The 22,671-nt window shown below is 35.3% G+C and overlaps 4 protein-coding genes across 4 annotated transcripts; 1 reads left to right on the top strand and 3 right to left on the bottom strand.

The window, feature by feature from the left end:
• Positions 1–853: 853 nt before the first annotated feature.
• On the bottom strand, positions 854–5,336 carry LOC128207500 (alpha-2A adrenergic receptor-like). Its single transcript, XM_052910452.1, has 2 exons — positions 5,083–5,336; positions 854–2,334 (listed from the first exon to the last, which is right to left on the bottom strand). The coding sequence occupies exon 2, from the start codon at positions 2,193–2,195 to the stop codon at positions 870–872; it is 1,326 nt and encodes a 441-aa protein (XP_052766412.1). The 5' UTR covers positions 2,196–2,334; positions 5,083–5,336; the 3' UTR covers positions 854–869.
• Positions 5,337–11,477: 6,141 nt separating this feature from the next.
• On the top strand, positions 11,478–15,001 carry LOC128207165 (uncharacterized). The gene is made up of 5 exons (XM_052909942.1): positions 11,478–11,916; positions 12,156–12,184; positions 12,605–13,252; positions 13,413–13,564; positions 13,664–15,001. The coding sequence occupies exons 1-5, from the start codon at positions 11,729–11,731 to the stop codon at positions 14,744–14,746; spliced, it is 2,100 nt and encodes a 699-aa protein (XP_052765902.1). The 5' UTR covers positions 11,478–11,728; the 3' UTR covers positions 14,747–15,001.
• A 62-nt stretch (positions 15,002–15,063) lies between these two features.
• On the bottom strand, positions 15,064–17,719 carry LOC128207167 (solute carrier family 46 member 3-like). The gene is made up of 5 exons (XM_052909943.1): positions 17,600–17,719; positions 16,153–17,424; positions 15,876–15,959; positions 15,404–15,560; positions 15,064–15,173 (listed from the first exon to the last, which is right to left on the bottom strand). Exons 2-5 carry the CDS (start codon positions 17,411–17,413, stop codon positions 15,125–15,127), a joined length of 1,551 nt encoding a protein of 516 aa, XP_052765903.1. The 5' UTR covers positions 17,414–17,424; positions 17,600–17,719; the 3' UTR covers positions 15,064–15,124.
• Positions 17,720–17,749: 30 nt separating this feature from the next.
• Positions 17,750–22,266, bottom strand: LOC128207164 (proton-coupled folate transporter-like). The gene is made up of 5 exons (XM_052909941.1): positions 22,163–22,266; positions 20,101–21,419; positions 19,511–19,594; positions 18,322–18,478; positions 17,750–18,202 (listed from the first exon to the last, which is right to left on the bottom strand). The coding sequence occupies exons 2-5, from the start codon at positions 21,410–21,412 to the stop codon at positions 18,145–18,147; spliced, it is 1,611 nt and encodes a 536-aa protein (XP_052765901.1). The 5' UTR covers positions 21,413–21,419; positions 22,163–22,266; the 3' UTR covers positions 17,750–18,144.
• Between the last annotated feature and the right edge of the window lie 405 nt (positions 22,267–22,671).

The following is a 22,671-nucleotide window of genomic DNA, read 5'->3' as shown; positions in this document are numbered from 1 at the left end:
GCGACAAAATATTATTTTAATCATGGAAAATGATGTATTATCGACCTCATACTAGCTCGTATTGGTAATTCTAGGCTTGTCTTGTGGAAATAATGTAGTTGCCGAGTTTGGGACCATCTGTTGTCAAGCCCCTTTAAGTTATCCGAATTACAAATCAGTTTTCTTTGGCCGTAATGCCGAATGGTTAAAGTATGATTATTGGTGACCCTGTTTACTATTGGTATCGTTTAAAAGGAAATTGCTTACTTATTACTTATATGTAAAATAATTGACCAAAAAAACCCATCGTAGATACCGTTATGGCAGTTATACTTTGTTCTTTTTGTCAACTGAAAGCGCAAATGAAAAGTGATTTTTCAAGAATGTAACAGTGTGTTTGCAATATTTTATCGGTGCTTTCTTTGTTTTCCCCCTCTACACAAATGTACACATTAAGCCCTTTAATTGATATGATACCAAATAATATGGAGTCATTTGAATCGAAAACTGAACAAAATAACATCTACAATTAAATATTATGGTATTTCTAATTAAGTTTAAAAATCGTATCATCAAATGACAAAATTCACCATTAAAGAAGTTATCTTATAGCTATAAGTACAATTCACAATATCTTTATGTCTGAAGGAAAACACGACATTATAATTGACGAAAAGAATAATATTGTACATTAATTGTAATTCTTTAAGCTCTTTTGGACGGTGAGAAACATTTGCGAGTTATAGTGTTATTACGTTGTTCAGATCTTTGTTACATTGGAAATCGTGTTTTTTTTTCTAGATACATGTAATACATAAAACTTAAAAAGATCGAAAGACACAGGTTATGAACATAATTGAAAATGAAATGAAAACACATTTTATTTTATTTTATTGTTTTTGGCAAATACAACAGGATTTGAGATTCTTTAACGTGCGTTTTAATAACTTTTTACACTCTTTTCTAAAATTGTTATTAAGTGCGCTATAAATAATTGGATTAATAAAGTTACTAAGAAAATATGACCGTACACAAAGGTTGTAGACCACTTCTTCTGTGGAGTTATTGAGTTCATGGAAGGCAATTTTCGTAAATTTTAACACATTAACAATTAAATATGGTAAAAAGCTGACAACAAAAGCTGCAGAAACAGCGAAAAATATGCTTGTTGTCCGCACTGTCCTTATAGACATTCTGCCTAGATTGGATTTCCTTCTTTTCAAAAGTGGTTTTGGTCTAAGGGTTGATTTACTATCAGTCTGTGTAACCATAATGTTTCTGTTCATTGTACTGACAACAGTGGCTTCCGATTCTGATATAGCGGGGTTCTCACAACCTGCGCGTGACTCGCTGTGACCACGTGACTCGTCGTCTGTTTGGCACGAGGGACTAGACATGTCGTCTGCTTGAACACTGTTGTTTCTTGTATATTTTACTTTCGGGGTTTGTTTTATTTCTTGAAAAATTGTTGGAAGCGTCTCGCCGATTGTCAGACGTTTGCGTTTCCAAATTTCTATTCCAATTCTTACGTAGAGAAGAACAAAACATGTCAATAACACCACAAAAGCTGTAAATAGTATGACGTAATACGCGATAGGCAATGGTGTACCTCTGACGTCATCAGCGGTGGAGCATTCACTTCCGGTAATACCATTGACGTCAGTGTTGACGGTTTTTAGTCCAAACAGGCCTAACGCTGGGGATGACAGTACTAAACTCAACACAGCCACTATTATACACAGATTTTTTATTTTTCTTATAGGAAATGAGTCTAATGGCTTACAGACTTTGTAATATCTATCAAAGGCGACGCATATGAGAGTAAAACTTGCTGAAATGATAGTGAAAGACAACCCAAATCTCAGAATTTTACAGGACCAAGTTGCAGTGAACACAAGTGGTTGAAAGAGATCTGAAAGTTCTGACCCCGCCCCGACGATACACGATATCAAATCCAACATGGCTAAAAACAGTATAAATATCCTTGAAGGCGAACGTCGTAGACGATGCGTATAAATATAACATACGAAAACGTTTCCTATTATACCAGCAACGATGCACACAAACACGTAGACAATTACTGGTAAAAGAAGAATAACTTTTTCTTTGTTCATTCTCAACAGAATGTCATTCCTGTCGGTCAAACTTTCGTTGATAGCCATTCCCGACCCTAAAGGCCCAATGCTCTCCGAATATGAAATGTTCGTTCCTGACATTATTATTTCCCGTAATCTCAATTTTATTCAACTTGGCACTTCTGAGACCTAAGCCTTCACTGTCTCTCTCCTCAGCGACACTGAAGGCATTTCCATCTTTCCTTTTCGCCCTCTATTTCCACTCCTTTCAGACCGCCCACTGAAATAGATAAACAAACAAATTATTACGCAATTAAAGCGATTTGAAGAATTTGGACAGTTCTGATTGTCCCCAATTGGAGTTTCCTGGTAGGACACTCATGTCAAGTGAATTTTAAGTACGCATCTATTCACTATTGTATCCTACATGTTTAAATGCGATCTTTCCCACTAATGAAAGTAGATGTACACGGATATCCAAGTAATAATGAATGGAATTATGATAATGCCTCAAAAATACAATTAACTTAAATCACTGCCCACTAATACGCCTTATTAAGATCACTTAATTGAATGCACATTTATTTATTCATAGAAAATATGATGTTTGACGTATCAATGCATGGTGGACGATTTGATTTCATAATTATTTTTGTCTTGGGCCTAAAAAATACATTAAGTTCGGGTTACCCGACCCTACGTACGAAATCGGCACCGATCCTACCGTTGTTATAGTCATTTGTTTTTTTTAAAGATGCACTCTTACACCCCAGATCAGATTTACCACAATTAATGATATTGTTTTAATATTCCAAAAAGGATGAGTTATTGACGAAAACAATGGTTCTTATGAAGGATACCAAGTTCAATTAAAAAGGAATGAACACAAAACCCGTTATTTCTACCTTATGAGACAATAGTAGACCACAGTAAATCTTTTAGCATTCACCAATCATTTAATATTTTTGCGCTTTCCGCTATTAAGTACACGGTTACAATCTTATTATTAGTAATTAATATTTTCCATAAATACATTATTTAGTAAGTAGTTAAAAGTTTATCTGTCAAAATTTATTTCTGTTATACAAGTGTATGTACTGATTTTAAATAATAGTGTCACTTTAATGTGTTAATATGTATTTCAAAACCTTTTAAGCATTATACAGAATATATATATACAGAAGATATCTTTAACGTCATTCTTCAATGATGACAATAAAGTTCTTGTATAAAGCCCAATAAAAAAAACTTAACACTATCGACCCCATCTGTTTTTCAAAAGTATGTAACCCTAACCCAACCACTTTTTTGTCTTGCTGCTTAGTTCCATGACAGAAACATTGCCGCCTGTCTTTCATAAACTCTGTAATGAACTTCACTATATAAAATATAATAGCTTATATTTATACCAGAAATGCATTTATTATAAACGTTTAACCATTGTGATTTTTGAAAACTTCTTTCAGTTTTTAATGACACTCTTATTCAAAATCAATACATACACATGTATAACAAACATAAATTTTGAATGATACACCTTTAACTACTTACTAAATAAAGATTTTATGGAAACTATTAATTACTGACAACAAGATTGTAACCATGTTATTTACAGCTGAAAACGCACAAGTATTAAATGATTGGTGAGTGCTAAAATATTTACTGTGATCTACTACCATCTCATAAGGTAGAAATATCGTGTTTTCTGCACATTTCTTTTAAATTAAACTCGGTATCCTTCATAGGTACCTTTGTTTTCGACATTTTTTTTTTATCCTGTTTTGTATTTTAAACATTTGAAATAATTGTGTTAACTCTTATTTAGGAGTAAGAGTGCATCTTTAAGATCACTTAATTGAATGCACTTTTATTTATTGATAGAAATATGACGTTTGGCGTATTAATACATGGGGGACGGTTGTTTTTGTCTTGTTACTAAGTTCCATGATAAATACACTGCCGTCTGTCTTTCATAAACTCTGTAATGAGCTTCACTATATTAAATATAATAGCTTATATTTATACTTGAATTGCATTTATTATAAACGTTTAACCATTGTGATGTTTGAAAACTTCTTTCATTCCCTAAAAACTATTATTGATTTAAGCTCAACAAGTATGTTATGGCTAATTGTGTGCCTACGTTTGACTAAACAAATAGGTTGTCAATTTGACCTCGTGTACATACCAATTATTACTCTAGATTAGGACACCCTCTTGTAATGAAGCTTTTATTTCTTTGTCAAACATTATAGGCTTAATGCTTTCTTATTTAGTACATCAAAGAAGTCTTAATAAAAATCTTTCAATTCCATAATTAATTATTAATTTATGAAAAGTGTACATTGAACCGAACACGAGTTTTTAATCATGTCCAAGTGGTAAACTATTATCACATCTACTATATACATCCGTATATTTAACTGAGGCACTTGATTTAAATAAACACTTGGATGTTTGAGTTCGTACTAAGTATTAAAAACTCAAGTGTTTTTAAAGATTTGCTAAATGCTCCAGTCTGTCTCATCTAAAGTAGATTTTAAAATCAAACGTTTGCCTTAGAAAAAAGATAATATTAAATAACATTTTTTATATCAAGATTCAATCCTAATGATAAAAAGTCCGAATAAATAACTATTGTTTTATCCTCTAGAAATAAGCCCAAATGTACTTCAATCTATCAGTCACACTATAAAGGTGGGTTTAAAGATAACCATTAGTATGTTATAACGTATGCACACACATTGGCAAGTTAATACAATACAATGTTTAGATAGTCGTTCTACAGCAATATGTTAAATTAAAAGAACATTTGGAGCGTCAATATTAACAGTTATTTTTCTAAAGAGATTTTACCTTTAAGACAAAGAACCTCCAACAAATGTGGATTTAAGTTCGCAGATCTCAGCATTGTCTTATATCATGATTCTAACGTTACCGATGCAGGTATCATTAAGAAAGCTATAGCTGTGACAAAAAACATCCTCAAACATAATCATTTAAACATAAAACTGAATGTTTATTTTACCTGATATTTAGATCGCATAGAAATATCCAGCAAGTAGCACACTGTATTGTCATGTATCATCTGAATGAACCACGCTGCTCCATTCTACCTCATTATGTGTCCTTTATGAAAGATTGAAGAAGTTCAACGCAACGTACAAGGAAACAAACATTGCAAAATAGACGTAGACGTATTCCCTTTCTTTTTCATACCTTTCATGGTTTTTCTTTTGGCAACCTGAGCATAATATTTGTTTACATTCAACTATTGGTGAAATACTCTAAGCGCACGATATTTATCGATTACGTTTTTGAATAGGGCATAGAAAAAAGCTTAAACTTTAGTTGGTCTTAACTTGTCTCATAATTAGTATAATTTATTTATAGATGTTCAGTAGGTTAAAAATATTGTTTCAGATATCGCGAGTAAACACTTGAAAATAAATTGAACTAAGGAAAGTTTCAGATTTCAGATTTTGTTTTAACCTTCTATTACTGTTTAACATTTAAGAGTCAATGGCTTGTATCCAAAATTTAAAGGTGAAACTAGTTTCACCTAGTTTCACCTTCAGTTCAATCTCTAAAAAGTGAGCACAACGAGAAAACGTCGGTCTTGCCCTAATCCATATAAACAGCCGCTTCAGAGTATTTTACGTTTTTTTTTGTTTTGGCGATTCTACTCTGTTAAAGGGAACATAATTATGGTGGCATATAACTGCCCATTCGGAGCTCCTCGGCCATTTTTTCAAAAACAACAAAATGGCCGAGGAGTTCCGAATGATAACTGCCGTGAGATAACCTGTTAACGTTCACGAATTGTTTCGTGTTAACCACTTAATTTTCGCGATTATTATCTAGCTATCTAGTTAATATTCGCGTACTGACTTTGTGGTAAGATACATATCATAAGACTAAAAACAGGCTTGAAGGTGCCCAGTACAGCCACCTATTACCTTTTTTTTGCTGTACATCATCAACAGGTTAACTAGTTATTGTTTGTGAATTCCACTAAATAAGTAACATTATAACTGGTTAACGTAATTAGATTTACCAAAAAGTAACGCGAATATTATCTAGATAGCTAGATAACTATCGCGAAAATTAAGTGGTTAACACGAAACAATTCGCGAACGTTAACAGGTTATCTTACAGCAGTCATATGCCACCATACATAATGAATGTCCAAATGTTACATTAACTCGCACTATTATGGCTTAAGTCTTGCCCGAGCTGGATATTCTACAAAATTAAAATACAATAGTACACCAGCCATATTCAAAATAACTTTGACCAGACTTATTGTCCGGCAGCCGAAACATTGGCATGGCAGTATATACTAGAAAATATGTTTGCGTATTTTGGCAGTCTAGACCCTCTAAAACAAGAATCTGATTGACGGCCTCGCGCCGCCCTTGGTGATTGTTTTATTTTTAAGTTTGCGTCCAAATTTTCCTTAAATTGTGTGTTAATGCTTTGACTATTGTACAAAACTATACATCTTTTATTTCTAAATATAAATAAGTAGATTCCAATGAAATTCTCACCATATTTCAGCCATTGCATATGGAACATATTACCGACCATATATATAATCTAACGTGGCGTCCAAGACTCAATAATCTAAGCGCGAATAAAGACTTCACAGTCGTTATGTAATACATCGAAAACCATACCAATTTTGCTTGATTGCAAGATACAGTATTTTATGTGGTGTATTACCTCGTATAACGTTTATTCATTAAACACTGCAGAAATGGAAATATCATAAAATGTGCACGGTTCGAACGTCAAGGGCCTGCCTTTGCATATCAAGCAATGATGGTTGTTATTACTTACTTTCTATGGTAACAAATACTTTATGATCTGCTTTAGTAGTAAATAAAATCAAAGCAATTAAAGCTTTGAAAGGCTTTCGGCCTCCTAGGTTTTCTGTATATTAATGTAAAAATGTAATTTGAAAAACATATTAACATAAACATCTAAAGATAGAATATGCGTGCTCATGAATCCCTTTGCAAAGATTTTTACGCTGATACTCAATTAAATCAAAACTATGAAGTATCAGTCATCTGAAGTTCTGATTCAGGATGTGGAATACCCAAAATAATTACAAAAGTATGGAGTTATACTCAATAGCATATGAAGCCTTATCTGAAACTTTGCTTTCAGAAACAATGCACTGCCACGTATAAAGCATTTTGGCCTGTCTTTTTTTTAAAGTAAAAACCATTATGAGTCGTATTTAATTTATTACCACAGTATGCCCGCTAAACCATATGCGTTCAAACAAATTCATTGGACTTGTTGATATACATGATACCTCGGGCAAATAAGTCGCAAAAATCTCGTAATATCCAGGGTATCATATAAGTAATGATAGACTGGGGTGCCGAGGATGGTTGATAAAGTTTATGTTTATGGTCCCTGTCTATAATGACAGGATCCTCGCGCAAAATTCCTCTGGACATACTCATACTATTTATTCCCTTTATGTTTTGATGTATCTTAATATTGCCCTCAACCCATGTCACCCCTGGACAAAATATAAAACATGTTTATATCGGTTATTAATAAACATGCATATGCAACATGCTCTATACACTGGACTGAAATTACTAGGCGCGTATATAGCTGCCTTTACGCCAAACAGTCCGGGATTGCACATTTTTTCACGACCCTTACAAAGTTATACAAGCTTTAATTAAAAGCAGAATCAGTAACATGACACTCTCGGCCTTAACTGTAGTACGTATATGTTTCATCCACTGTAAACAATAGTGACGTGACTTATGGTTTAATTGACGGGTGTTAAGTAAACAACTCGGCGCACCGTTGGCCAGTTGCACGTTGATTTGCATATTCCATGCCCTTTGTCCAATTGAATATTCAGAAGACGCACGGCATTTTTTCATTTGTTCCATACCATGGAGCAACGATAGGAAGACGGCGATGACAAGGCCGGCCACCACTTCGCTTCAATCATGAAGGTTGACTTCATATTCGGACTTGTTGTTGCTGCAAAATACAGTCCCTCTTCAGATAGTCGACTGTGATTTATTTGAGTCAATACGATAATGCCTGACTGTCATCCGCCAGTTCCAAAACGAAAAGGAAGATCCTCATGTGTTGGAAGGATTGTTTGAATGCGCCAAAGGAATTAGAGCAAAATTTGAGATTGAATCTTCGATGCTGCATCTGCCACAACACCAACGAAACCGGGCAAATCCACCGACCAATGGCCCACACAAGTATTGGCAGCGAGTTCTCTACATCCTTCCTTTGACCATTTGTGTCAAGAACACACTGCTTGCTGCTGAGGTTCTGTGCACAGTACTTGATTCCGTACAAGTTCAACCTTTGCACAGAGGAAATGGTAGATCTCATGTTTGCGGAGTATTCAATGGACCTACCGCAAGGAAATCAGTCCTTGTACACCGGAGTTATACCAGGGGAGGCTAGATGGCAGTTGAAAGATGAGACTGACAAAGCAAGCAAACTGAATGAAACTGTTGCATCCATCAATCCTGATCCTTACGTGAGAATGTCTACTGTACTCACCATCCTGCTGGCCGTTCAGGCATCAACCGTTACTGCGAGCAAACATGCGGACAGAGCGCATGGCACGTCTAGCGCTGATGCATGTGTATCGGGAATTTGAACATTGCCATTGATCTTGTAGTGAAAAATGGACTTTGTTAAGATAAAAGCATTAAATCACACGTTAACAAACATTTTGTTTCAGTATGTTTATGTAGGTACAGGTACACGGTTTTAAAAGGCATCAGAAATCACTATTAGCATGCTAGGGTTTCATAATTTTCAGGGGCCCAGACGCGGCTTCACCACTCAATCCCGGCTTGCACCTCGTTTTCGGTCCAGCTATATTCCCGACATTGAGAAAAACTGAGAAATCTTCACACACTTCCCGCTCCATTCGGCATTACATGACTATACTCACAAAACGTAGTAGGCCGAAAGACTTGCAATGCTATAAGCGTTTTGATTTTCATTGTAAAGGTGTATATGATATGCATTTCGTAACTGTTAAAGATTATCCCATAACCTAATAGTTGTAGTGGTGCATGTTTGCGGTTGAGGTTTACTGCCAAAAAAGCGATCCAAAAAAGGGCGCCAATTGAATTGAGGTGAACCAATTAATTTATTATTTATTATGCAATGCATCTTGAAATGTGATAAGCAAACTCATTTATTATGCGGTTCTCAACAAAGGAAATAGCTGCTGTAACATGACGCGTAATACGGAGAGGAGTTAATCGTCCTAACTATCGACTTAAAAAAGATAGTTAAAGAACACTGATTGTTCAAAACACCCTATTTAGTAACTAATATCTAAAATACAACGCAAGATAATGTTTACCGTATGTTCCCGGTACTGCATCTTTAGGAAGCAGATATCATATCAAAATGTCTAGGTAAAATAAGAAGGTGAAACTGATCAATTTTCTGATCGATATAATTATTGCTAATACTGTATGTGTTTGCTAAAACTGTTTATTAATTTTATTTAGTTTCTTATGGGTTGTCCTGATTCACTTAAAAATCAGAGGAACGACAAGAAGACGAAACGAACACTAATTCCTCAATACATATTTATTTTTCCAAAATATAACACAAGATGAACAGCGTTAGATAAAAGGTAAGTTCAGTTATTTGATTAAAGACGCCCGATAATGCGTATTATGGGCGCATTTCTCATTCTCTCAAGTTCGTTTTCGACCCCTAGCACTGGTTTGTAGGTGTAATTCGGCGTCGCTTCCCATCCTCCTCCTCGGTGCTCTAGCGGATAGGTAATTTAAGGAAGATTTGGTAGTACCACTTTAGAACCTTGTCAAACAGGTACTGTCTCTTCTAAGTCATATATTTTCAGGCCTTTTTAGTGCCATAGTCTTCGAGCAGATATAGATCGGATGCTGTTTTCTTAATTGATTTATAAGTAGGATCAGATTAAAGAGATTTAATCCATAGGATAGTGGCGTTAAAAGTTCGCGCCATTATTTTACGATATTTGCTCTTGATGACGTTGACTGCTCTTTTCCTTGCATCATCTACCGGAATGCCCGCAATTTTCAGGTAGTTTTGCAATTTGTCTTTGTTTTCCGATTGGCACTTCTTTAAAGTTTCACAAACAAGGCCCTCCCAGGAGTCCCCTTGCTCGTCCTCTGAAGAGTAAGCGGCGGTTCGTCTCCTTCGTCGTTTTCGTTTTCATTAGAGGCGTTAGTATATTAAAAAACATTAAAAAAAACAATCAGTTTAACCCTAGACAATTTGATATGATATCTGCTTCCTAAAGATGCAGTAACGGGACATTACATTTAACTTTATTTAGTGTTATATTTTAGATAAATAAATAATATGTTCTGAACTATCAGTGTTATCTTCTTTAAGTCAAATGTTAGGATGAACAACTCATCTCCGTATTCTGCGTCACGTTACAGCAGTTATTTCCCTTACTAGATCTGAGACCCGCCATTTCCTTTTCAGTCATGAGCTTGATCACATGAGCATTCAATCGATGCTCTTTTCTGTGCGCTTTTTGCGGTCAATATCAACCTCAACCTCAAATAAGGAAGATGACACGTACATCATGAATACTAATATTACGTTTAGGGCTATTTTATGAAAAACATTCAAAAGTGAAAAAGTGACCGTATCAACCTTTATTCAACCAAAGAGTGCATGCCTTTTCTGTTTAAGGTTTTTCTGCTTATCAGTTATCACACAATATGTCCTTAACAATGAACTTCATATTTGGTGCATGCAGATGTTGAACACATAAACAGTACCATAAAATACGCCAACAAATACAAACATGATATACCACACTTGCCATTATGAAACTGTGTCTCATTTGGGACCAGTATGTGCTAAAATTACTGGCTCGACAACAATACCACCAGACTATTTACCAAGAAAAGATAGCAACTCGCATTGCAAACTTCGTTAGGCTTCGTTGGGGTCAAATTGTACTTTTTTTATTCTAATAATACGAGTTTTCATGCCTTTCAGAATAAAAACTAGTTAGCTGCTCTGAATCGATAATCTGAAGAAAAAGTAAATTAAACACAAACATAAAATATGCATAAGAATCGTAGTACTTTGCACAGAAGGTTATGCTGGAAATTGAAAAGGAGGACAAAGTGTCATTTTGCATAGTTTAACATTTGACCTTTGTAATAAAGATATAGATGTATAATCACTTTCGTCATCGCTTGAGCGTAAATCGTTTAACATCACACCCTTTATCATGAATGCTTTAAATAAGAAAGTGCATCTACGAAATTCAAGTGTTACGTCATGCATATGTATACACGTACTCACAACACGCTCAGGGTACTGAAGGTAGAAAATCAGCTCTCTTTATGCTTATCAATTATTGCTCTCTCTGGGCCAGTTTCTAGCCACTTTGCACTGGAGTATCTGATTTTCAGTATTGGCACGCGTGCAACTTTATAACTGGGACACATTCTCAAATTGGCCGTCAGTTAATATTTATAAAGTTAAACCTGGTTCATATTGAATAAATAAGACCATTTAGGCAGTCAGTGAAAGGAGTCCTGTTTATGTAAGATATCCATAAAGAGTATAGAACGGAGGATTTTCACAAGGTTGGTTATACATGTATATGAAAGATTCAAAATGGACTAACAATGGGAAATATAACGTTAAAACCGTGTAATATTTGCCATTCTGAAGAAAATATTGCGTTTTGTGAGGAGTGTTCCAATCACTTCTGTCCAAGATGCCGCAGCAGTTCGAATCACATTTGTTTTCGATACAAACGGTTAAAATCTGATGTGAATGGGAGCGAAAACGCGGCGACAGGTTCATCTTCGAGGTAAGCAAAATGAATAAAAGGCCTACACATATATGTTCCTGCATAGGAAGCCTAGCTACGAGAGCTGTCGTAAATATATCAAAACAAGTTTCAGTTAGAGGCAACAACATGTTTTCATTGATTTACTAATATATTGTTTAAGTATTGGATCGACCATTTATATCGACCATAACATAAGTTTTACACCATATTTAACAATTAAGTGATATATTATTAAACGTATTAGTTGTTATTCACAGGTTCTACAACGTCAAAGACCATGTCGAACGTATGTATCTATAAATTTCATTTTATACATGTACAATGTACTACCCTAAATCATGATTTTCATACCACTTCAGAAATGTGCATTTGCTCTCAGTTTTAATTCCTTCTCACAGTTCACATGTTCCTGTCATGTCATATGTTTGCCCACAACACAAAGCAAGAGGGCCATGATGGCCCTAAATCGCTCACCTGAGTAAAAGAGTTTAACATAGCTTGTTTCTCAAAGAATATTGAGCAAGAGCTGTCAAAGTATGTGACAAATGCCCCCCAATGTGACATTGATCTATGAACAAGTACATAAAAAGTTGATCTTGCCTTTATGTGTCAAATACATATTGCAAGTTATATTAAATTGCGTCTGAGCATAGCAATTGTGTGTCTGCTTTATACAATTCTTAACATTTGTTCTTGATTTTTTCAGTAATATCGCACATGGTTTCAATTGTATCAACTTCAATAGAAGTTTCAAGCAACTTGTTACCTGGCTTTTTGCAAAGTTGCCATGAAATTCGTGGAATTCAAACAGAATTTGACAATTTTCTCAATGCAAACGGCCTAGAGATGACAAGAAACAAATTATTTAATTTTCGACAGAAATACACGCTCAACGTTTTCTTCCTTGGCTATTCTCTAGAAGATTTTCAGCCACTGCCTTCCAGCGAGGCGGTAAAATTCGTCCGCATAAAAGAAAGATGTCTTCTTACAGAACTCGAACAAAGACGATCTGACAATGAAGTACTTATTCTGGTTTCAAGATCTCTCAATGAAAATGAAACTGAAGCCATTCTTGCCGCCTGTAAACCATTTTTCCAGTCCTGCTTTCTAACAACAGACGACCTTCTTCAGGGAGTAACAGGTTCCGACAACGCCGAGGGAAAAACTTCATTGAGAGTGGAGCAGAATTTGAAGAACATGTTGGAAAAGATGTTAGAGAGAATTGCATTCCAATTTGCAAGAGAAACTGTCAACGCGCTTGTATATCTCTCCAACATAATTAAGGAAGAAAAACTCGTCACTGACTTAGAGCTGTACAGAAATAACATGCTACTAATGTCATCGGAATGTACAGGTTTGTTGTAAAGTTTCTTAACGCTTATATTAATGACTGAGGAAATATGTGTATTGTTCTAACATACATACGGTTGTTTTCAAACATGCGACGTTATACTTGTACGACATGTTATTCAAATAACTCATGCCAGACTTATGAATAGTTGCTTACTTTGTAGATGATATTGTGCAGATGTCAAAGCAACTGAGGGAAAATGCACAACCAATTAGAGAACTTCTTGAGGAAAGTCGATGCATGTTCAAAAGAAGTCGTATCCCCGACGACGAAAAACCAGTCTTTCCGAGAAAACCTCAACGAACTAAGAATAACGTAAGTACTCGTTCTTGATGCATTTGATTATTTTAATATCTTTAGTAAGAGTATACGCTTTATCGATCAATATTATGTCTTTTTCTTCATTTCACTCAGGTTTTACAGGAGCTATTAAAATTCGGAGGAGTCCTCTTCTGCGGAGATAAATTTGGTACGCTAATGATTTTAATGGACGAAAAGCTCAAGTTGAAGGACAGAACAGAGCAGGAGAAAGAAATACGAACGTTTTTGGAATCGAAAGATGTGAAACATTTCCAGTTCAACTACATCTCACCTGAAATGAATCATCTTTACAAATGTGGACACAAAGTGTTTGAATCACCAGCCTCGGGAACTCTTGGGTGTTTTGTCCATAACATCGGAGGTCCAACTCGACCCTATGATATATATGCTCTAATCTCAAGGCATGTAGCGATGTTTCAGGTCGCCGATGACTTTGTAATAGATGGGTGTGATGTGGGGAAAGTGTTGTCCCCGATGGTTGGATTCCATGATATTGCAGTAGCGGGAATGCATAATTCTCAGCTACCGTGGTTGGATGAAAAATTCAAAACAGAAACGAGAGATGATAAGAGATGTCATGTATTTGATTTTAAAGAAGATGACGATGAAACATTGGATTATTTGTCAGGACTTCCAGTTCATATATGGGGTGCATCTTCGTCCCCTGGAGTTGGTAGAATTGCCATTGAACATTGTGTTTCGTATGGATTTGGCGGTCAAATTTGTAGTGGCATTATAATCGAAGACAGGAGATATTTGAAGAAGCCATTTTCTAAACCAGGCGACAGTGGCTCCATAATTTGTTCTTTCAACATCAGGAACGACAGTCTATTTGCGTTGGGTATGGTTTGTGGAGAATACAAAAAGCAAGTCACTGGTCCAAAACAACGGTTAGTAGACCACGCTCTCCCAGTTTCAGAAAGTCAAAGAAAGACTAAAGGAACCGGTCAGTATTATGCTTTGAGGATTGATGAAGGATTGAAGCAGTTATCTGAAAATCATGGAGGTCGATTTGTTTTAAAGGACGATATACCATTATTAGGAAAAGAGAACCAGAACAGTACATTCGATAACACCTCGACGAATTTACCCCTTATCAATGCAGATGTTTCCGAGGAAATCTCCAGCAACGATAATTCTATTCAAAAGGAAAGAAATTGGTGCACTATTTTATAATATATTTATTATGGTCATTCACGGGCATCACAAACAGCTACATATTTTTTTCTGAATTATCTAACAATGTTTGATTGAAAACAATCGACAACCGAATTGAGTAATACTTAAATCATGGTGTTGTTTTTGACAGTAGTTCGGAACATTTAATACACGCATTTTGTATTTAAATAGCCAATAACGGACAATGCATTTTTTGATTATCAGAAAGCATGCAGTTAAGTCGGGAATAAATGATGATATAAAATTAAATATAATTTTGTGGTTTAAAAGAATGGCATTTGAACATTTATCGAAAGTCGACACGTCTTGTTTTCTCGTTAGTTTGAAGATTCACCATAACGCGTTAGCAATGTTTCGGAAATATAATGTCTCCATTTATCTTATTTCCAATGTCTTGCGTTTAAGTGAACCACTCTTGTATATCCTGGAAAAGAAAAACCAACACCCATATAACGACCATGTCCATGTTATTGAAAGAAAATAAGACCCCATTTCAGAGACTTATACTCAAAATCAAAATCAAAATCAAATCCTAGTGATTTTTGTATTTCTTATAAAGACAGCAGATATTGATATTGCATAATAGATAACTATCAATTAAGCTAACCCTAACACAGAAAAAAATGTATTGAATTTCTTTCAACCCAAACCTACCACAACAAAAGGAATCCGACTGCATTGCAAGCGGAGAAAACGAAGAAGATGATGCCCCTGTTGAAACTCAGTGTGCATGCGTAAATAGCGTTTGCAATTACGGAACCGCCCAAGTTAACGGTTGCTTCAACAGCAGCGATCGCAGCAAAGACAGCACCTTAAAGAAAAAAGATATCGAATTGATTACTTGACAAAATAAGGTGGATTTTTCTCAGGAAAGGTCAACGATAGCACAAGTCAAACTATGCGCTTACTGTGAAGGTAACGAGTGTAATTTAAAAGTGTAACGTAAACATATTAGTATATGGAAACATTTTCGGCATAATTATTATTTGACTTGAAATCCGTCTTTTCTGACGCGCGCATAAATTTATCAAATGCGGAAATTGCGAATTTGTTTCAGTTAGGGAATCGATTGAAAAAAATTAAAAAGATATCCGAGACATGTTATGAACACAACCATAGCACATACCTTGTTGATCAGATCGTGTAAGTTTTGACAACAGTGCTCGGCACATGGGAACGGTCAGCAATCCACAAGCTGCCACAACAGGTGCTGAAAATTATACTGATAGGATACTGATTTGCACACGTGTATCCCGTTAAAGCTGAAATTACAGTATATGGTAGGAGGTTATCAATATATCGAACTAACTTAACTAATTTCAAGTCAAACAAAAGTTATCGTACCCATGCATTTTCTTTCAATTCTTCAACATGTCTAGAATGAGTCAAGGGAAATATCATACCAATGTACATTACGAGGTCTGTCTTTGCGAAACCTTCAATCACGTAGCCGGCAATAAACGAACACGATCCAAACATGGCTATCGATTCATCTGACATAAATTTCTGAAACACTTTGATAAGTCCCATGCCACATATTTGTTGCAATAGACTTCTTACAGCACTAAAGCGGCCAAGTTTCTCTGGACTCCAGCAAAAAGGTTCACCAAGTTGATATAAAGGTTCGACACTTCCGCGGCCAAATACGGAGAACATACATAGCATAAATACAACGAGTATCAAGTTGTACATCCATCTTCTACCTCTGTTAAATGAACCGATGAACAAATCGTATGCTGTTTTCAATGTTTGTAGAGTCGATTCTCCTGTATTTCTTTTGGATGGTGGAAAACTTTCTGGTATCAGAAATACGAGCAAAAGGTTGATTGCCATCATAATAACTGCAGAAAGTATTGGGTAGTAAAACCCACAGTTCTGAATAAAATAACCGGTGGAGAAACTAAATCCAGCAACTGCTATTCCTATAGCGAGTTCAATCATTGTGATTCCAAATGAACGTTGCTTTCCCTTTTGGGGAGTAATATCAGCAACGTATGTGAAACTCACTAGAAGCATGGTAAACATTTGCCCGGTGCATCCCTCGATTATATATCCGATCAGGAAATACTCAAGGTTGATGTTCAGATAAATACCAACAAATGTTACTGTCATTCGAATTAACGTTCCAACGCATGGTAAAAAGAAAAGAAACTTTCTTCCAAATTTGTCTGTACACGAGCCTAATATGATGTTTGCAAATATAGCAGGTATTCCTACAGCTAGTGACGTGTATGTATTCCAGTCTGAGGATTGCGCTTGCACTTTCACTTGTCTTTGATAATCTGGAGAACTTTTATTAACATCGTCACATGCACCGGTTTCATTCATTTGGGTTATATTTGGATACAAGTCCTTCTGTACCTTAAAGTATGTATATTGAATAAATGTTGAGTATGATGTGACGAATGCCGCCATGTATAAAAAACAAAAAGGCCCAACAAGCCATTTTCTCCATGTATGTACGAAGTCTGATGAATTAACTAGATACACAGTGTCTGTCACATTGGATCCGACAAGATCTGGCAAGGATTCGTCCGGTCCTTCATATGGCCGTTTTTGTTGACGCTCTACAAGTGACCCGGGAATACTGACCGTGTCATAATCTATGTGCGCTCCAATAGAACCTTTTCTCCCGTGGAAATCGTCATAGTCCGTATAAGACATTCTTAAATTTTCTGAAAAAAAAAATGAAATAAAATTGAATTGATCAAGAACATAATTCCAAACATCAAGCCAGACGTTAACTATGTATAACAGATTTTAGCATTTATGCTCAAGAAGTCACAAAAACATTTTGAAACCGTACGAATTTGACAATTACCGTTGAAATGAATAAAACAAGGAAGCTACCTGATTATGGCTCCAATTCCATTACAAAAACAAAAGTAGAATAAAGACGAAACATTTTATAATCGAAATATTTCACCGAACGATAAATCCCATGTATTACAATCTTTATTAGCATGTGATGATACTAGCAGTTTATCGGTACACTCACACGATGGATTGCGGGTGACAATGGGTGATATGTTAGTGATACCATCAGGTCAAGTACCCCAACGCTATGTTATAGTAGGATGTGTTTCGAAATGTCTTCTGAATTTCCGAGATTAAGTCTATATTCAAACCGGTATTGCCGTCTGATTTATTTCCTCTGAACATGCATCTGGAGGTCTTATGTTAATATAATGTTGTTGTTTTTAAGAACAACATCGTAGTACATTAGCGTGAATATATTTCGTAAGATACATAATATAAAAACACAAATAGATGAAGAAAACAATAGAAAACTTATAAAGAACACTTTCACAAAGGTATCAAACACTTAATTCCTATCCAGTAATGTCAAGTGTTTCGAATGCACATTTCCTAAGAGGTCTGCATTAAACAACGCATCAGCTTCTGACATCTATTGGTACTGGGAACACACGTCGAGATCCAAATTTGTAGATTCTGAAGAAATAAAGAAAAACTGAGGGTGCTTAAATTCATGCCAGAAAATAATAATAATGTTTAACAATATTACAATAGCAGCTAACTAGAAGTGAAATTAAAACAAAATATATGCCTACCCCATGAGAATGAAGCAAATGAAGTTGCAACCGGAAAATACAAAGAATACAAAACCCCGATAGTATCCAAGGGTTGCCGAATAAATTTCATTTCCTGCCACAGATCCACCAGTGCTCACTATTGTTTCCATTGAGGCAATAGCTGAAAATATTGCCCCTAAAAAAGAAAAAAAATACCTACTAGTAATGAAATTAGGAATTATATTTGTAAGCTAAATTTTATCATATATTCCACAACAGTATATATGAATTATCTTTTTTGTTATACATGTAATAAATAATACTACTTTTTTCATTCTCTTTGCAAACTTTGAGGTCATTTGGTCCGCTGTAGTTTCCATTGGATATTAACCCCAACCAATAGGTTATGTATGTATGTAAATACACATAAAAAATACAAGCTAAACGTTCTATATATCATTTCGTTCACGGTCCGTAAAGAAACATACCTGGTAGCGTAAATACCACGGTCACATAAAGAAACATACCTGGTAGAATAAATATCACGGTCACATAAAGAAACACTACTACTACTACTACTACTACTACTACTACTACTACTACTACTACTACTACTACTACTACTACTACTACTACTACTACTACTACTACTACTACTACTACTACTACTACTACTACTACTACTACTACTACTACTACTACTACTACTACTACTACTACTACGACAACTACTAGAACTACTTATAATAATAATAATAATAATAATAATAATAATAATAATAATAATAATAATAAAAATATTAATAACAATAATAAAAATAATATACTCTGCAAGTCTTTATTTTACGAAGTACAAAACTATGTAGCTAAAACACCAACCTTGCTGGCCAGGTAATGTTAGTTTTGACATCAAAGCCCTGCATACTACTGCTGCTGCTGCTGCTGCTGCTGCTACTGCTGCTGTTTCTGCTGCTGCAGCTGCTACTACAACTACAACAACTACTGCTACTGCTGCTGCTGCTGCTGCTGCTGCTACTGCTACTGCTACTGCTACTGCTTCTACTACTACTACTACTACTACTACTACGACAACTACTAGAACTACTTATAATAATTATAATAATAATAATAATAATAATAATAATAATAATAATAATAATAATAAAAATAATATACTCTGCAAGTCTTTATTTTACGAAGTACAAAACTATGTAGCTAAAACACCAACCTTGCTGGCCAGGTAATGTTAGTTTTGACATCAAAGCCCTGCATACGGGTATGACTAACGGTCCGGGAAATCCGATTAAAACTCCTGAAAAATATAATTCAATAAAGTCAAGATCTCATTCCTAAAATAAAACCAAACTACATGTATGTCCTTTTGCGGTTGTGAACAAATTATTAAAAACGTATTAGTATTGATTAAAGCTGCACTCTCACAGATTGAACGTTTTGACAACTTTTCTATTTTTTGTCTTTGAACGAGCCAATGTTTGCGAAAAAACATGGAACCAGTGATACAAGACTGATGACAAAAAATAAGATCGCAGATTTTTATATTTAAGTTTAAAAATTAATGTTTTATGCATTTTTCTTAAACGGTTTAAGCCATAAAACATTAATTTTCGAACGGAAATATGCAAATCTGCGATCTGACCTTTTGTCAGCAATCTTTTATCATTGGTTTGCAGATATTTACGCAAAAAAATGCTCTTTCCAAGACAAAAATTAAAAAAAAGTTGTACAAACGGAAAACCTGTTTGAGTGCAGCTTTAAGGCAGATTATTGTTCTACATATAGGGGAAGTAAGATTTGTACCTATATACAGAAGAAGATCGCTTTGGGCTAGCCCTTCTATCACAAGGCTTAAACCAAATGTTACACAGGCCATCATGGCAATTGCTTCATCGGACATCGCCATCTGCATTACTTTGATAAGGCCCATCCCACAGGCATTCTGTAGCAGATTCTTGGCTGAGCTATAATATCCCAGCTTTTCAGGTGTCCAGCAAAACGGGTCGTCCAGTTGGTAAAGTGGTTCCACGCTGGATCTTCCAAACATGGAGAACAGACTTAACAAGAATATAACCATTAAAACGTTGTACAGCCATCGTCTCCCAGTGTTTGACGTTCCGAAAAAAAGTCTAAACGATTTAGCGAGCTTCTCGCACACTGATTCGTCAGTGTCCCTTTTATCTGATGTAAAACTTTCGGGTATGAACAGGACTAAAATTAAAGCGACAATAACTAATCCTAGTGAGCAGAGCATTGGATAAAAGAAACCCGTATCTTGTATAAAGAAACCGGTAATGAAGCTGAACAAAGTTGCCCCAATTCCATTGAAGAGTTCTACCATGGTTATTGCAAACGCCCGTTCCTTTCCTTTAGGCGGGGTTATATCCGCCACATATGCAAAACAGGCCATAAGCATAACTGCTATGTATCCAGTCATTCCATCGATGGCAAATCCTATCAGGAAATACAACATATTAAATTCCAAATAAATTCCAAGCAAACAAACCCCCATCCTGATAATAGCTCCAAAACATGGTAAAAAGAACACGAACTTTCTTCCGAATTTATCCGATAATGAACCGAAAAACAAACTCGCAAACACTGCCGGTATACCACCAGCGAGTGAATAGTACATGTTCCAATGAGATGCTTTCTGTTGGACTTCAGTATGCATGACATAATTCGGATCACTTGTATTCACATGGCATTTTTCAGTGGAATTTAGCTCATCTATGTCTGGGAAAAGATCTTTTTGCACCCTGTTGTAAACGTATTGCGTAAAAATAGACCCGGAAGCCACATACGAAGCCATGAATAGTAAACAATATGGAGCAACGAGCCATTTTCTCGAGGAAAGCTTTGGTATTTTGGGTATTAGGTAAACTGCTTCAGTCACAGAAGAACCAACAAGGTTGGGCATGTCTTCGCCGTTTATTCCGTGAATCTGAACTGAAGCTCTTTTTTGCAGAACAGAGTTTGGTATGTTGATGATGCTTTCTGGTTCATAATCGGTATAGCTGCTTGAACCCTTTCCAGTGAATGATCCATGGCTATGGAAAGAGCTGCTTCTCCCTGATGGCAGACTCCATGTTCTTTTATCACGCAACGAAGACATCAGTCGCCTTTGGTGATAAAAAAAACATCCGTTTAAGTCTTAGAGTTTGTTTATTTTTCATTTTTTATCGGTTGCTTTGACCAATTATGTTTTTACTTCATGTACATATATTACTACTTTAGACAATTACAATCTAATGAATGTTGCAAGTTTTAATATCTTATTGGTTAACTGCTTTATATTGTCTTATATCAAAATATGTTCAAATATTATGATGGATATATAGAGTATGCATGTATTGTACAACGCCATTGAATATTATGTATAAAAATAGGCGTTTAATCAAATAAACACGTTTAACGTTTATATAGCAACTTGATGGTTATATAGGTCAACAATAATTATAAGTCTATATAAATCGGATATTTTATCTACTGATGCAGCAACTTTCGCTTATAGTAAAACAAAAATAAGGTATTAAAGTCGTCTGTCATTACTTACCTTTTGTCTGTAAACAAGGCATTTTGTTATATTATTTTTGCTATTGAGGTTGTGTTAGTTCACCATGGTATGATTATGAAATATGTGTATGAACAACTAGAACTGTACAGTATACTGTAAATACATGTAGCTAAATAGCAAGTGAAAATAGTACCCATACACACAAAACTAGAACTGTACAGTTGCACGTGAACATTGATTAATTTTGTGTAATGTTCATACATCTAAAAAAATGATTGTAAATGGCTAATAGTCCCGGTAATCAAGTATTTCTTCTATCCGATTTAGTTCACGAGTGATATTTCATACCTTTTCGGGGTAAAAGTCGTGTGTCTGATAGCATTTATCCAAAAATCCAAAATAAAAGCATGGCTTAAGGAATGTTAAACACATGATACTTTCACACACATGATACTTTTGTACAGAACATACAAAATATAGGCTGGGTCATGTGATAAAAGTAATCACCAAATAATGTACCTATCTGTACATGATAATGGACAGGGTCTGCCGATAAGTTTAAGCTTAAAATGGTGTCCTGTATATATCATCTCATCTCATTCTAATAATAGGTAATCATATCATAGTATGTCTACTTTCAAAACCGCATACTTGACGATATTCGGTATACACATTAAAAAATCCAGCGCTATCTTTGTATTCGTTTTCATTCGGAACACCTCTACCATTTTTCATCGAAAAAAACCTCGGATGTATATGTCAGAATGCGAGTAGATCCGTAGTAATTTAAATTTAGCAGTTAAAATTAATGACTCAACTCTTAGAATCTAAATTATTAAATCAATATATTCATTGGC

Source organism: Mya arenaria, chromosome 11, assembly GCF_026914265.1.
Source record: "Mya arenaria isolate MELC-2E11 chromosome 11, ASM2691426v1".
NCBI lineage: Eukaryota > Metazoa > Mollusca > Bivalvia > Myida > Myidae > Mya > Mya arenaria.
This window is presented reverse-complemented; position numbering and strand designations above follow the sequence as displayed.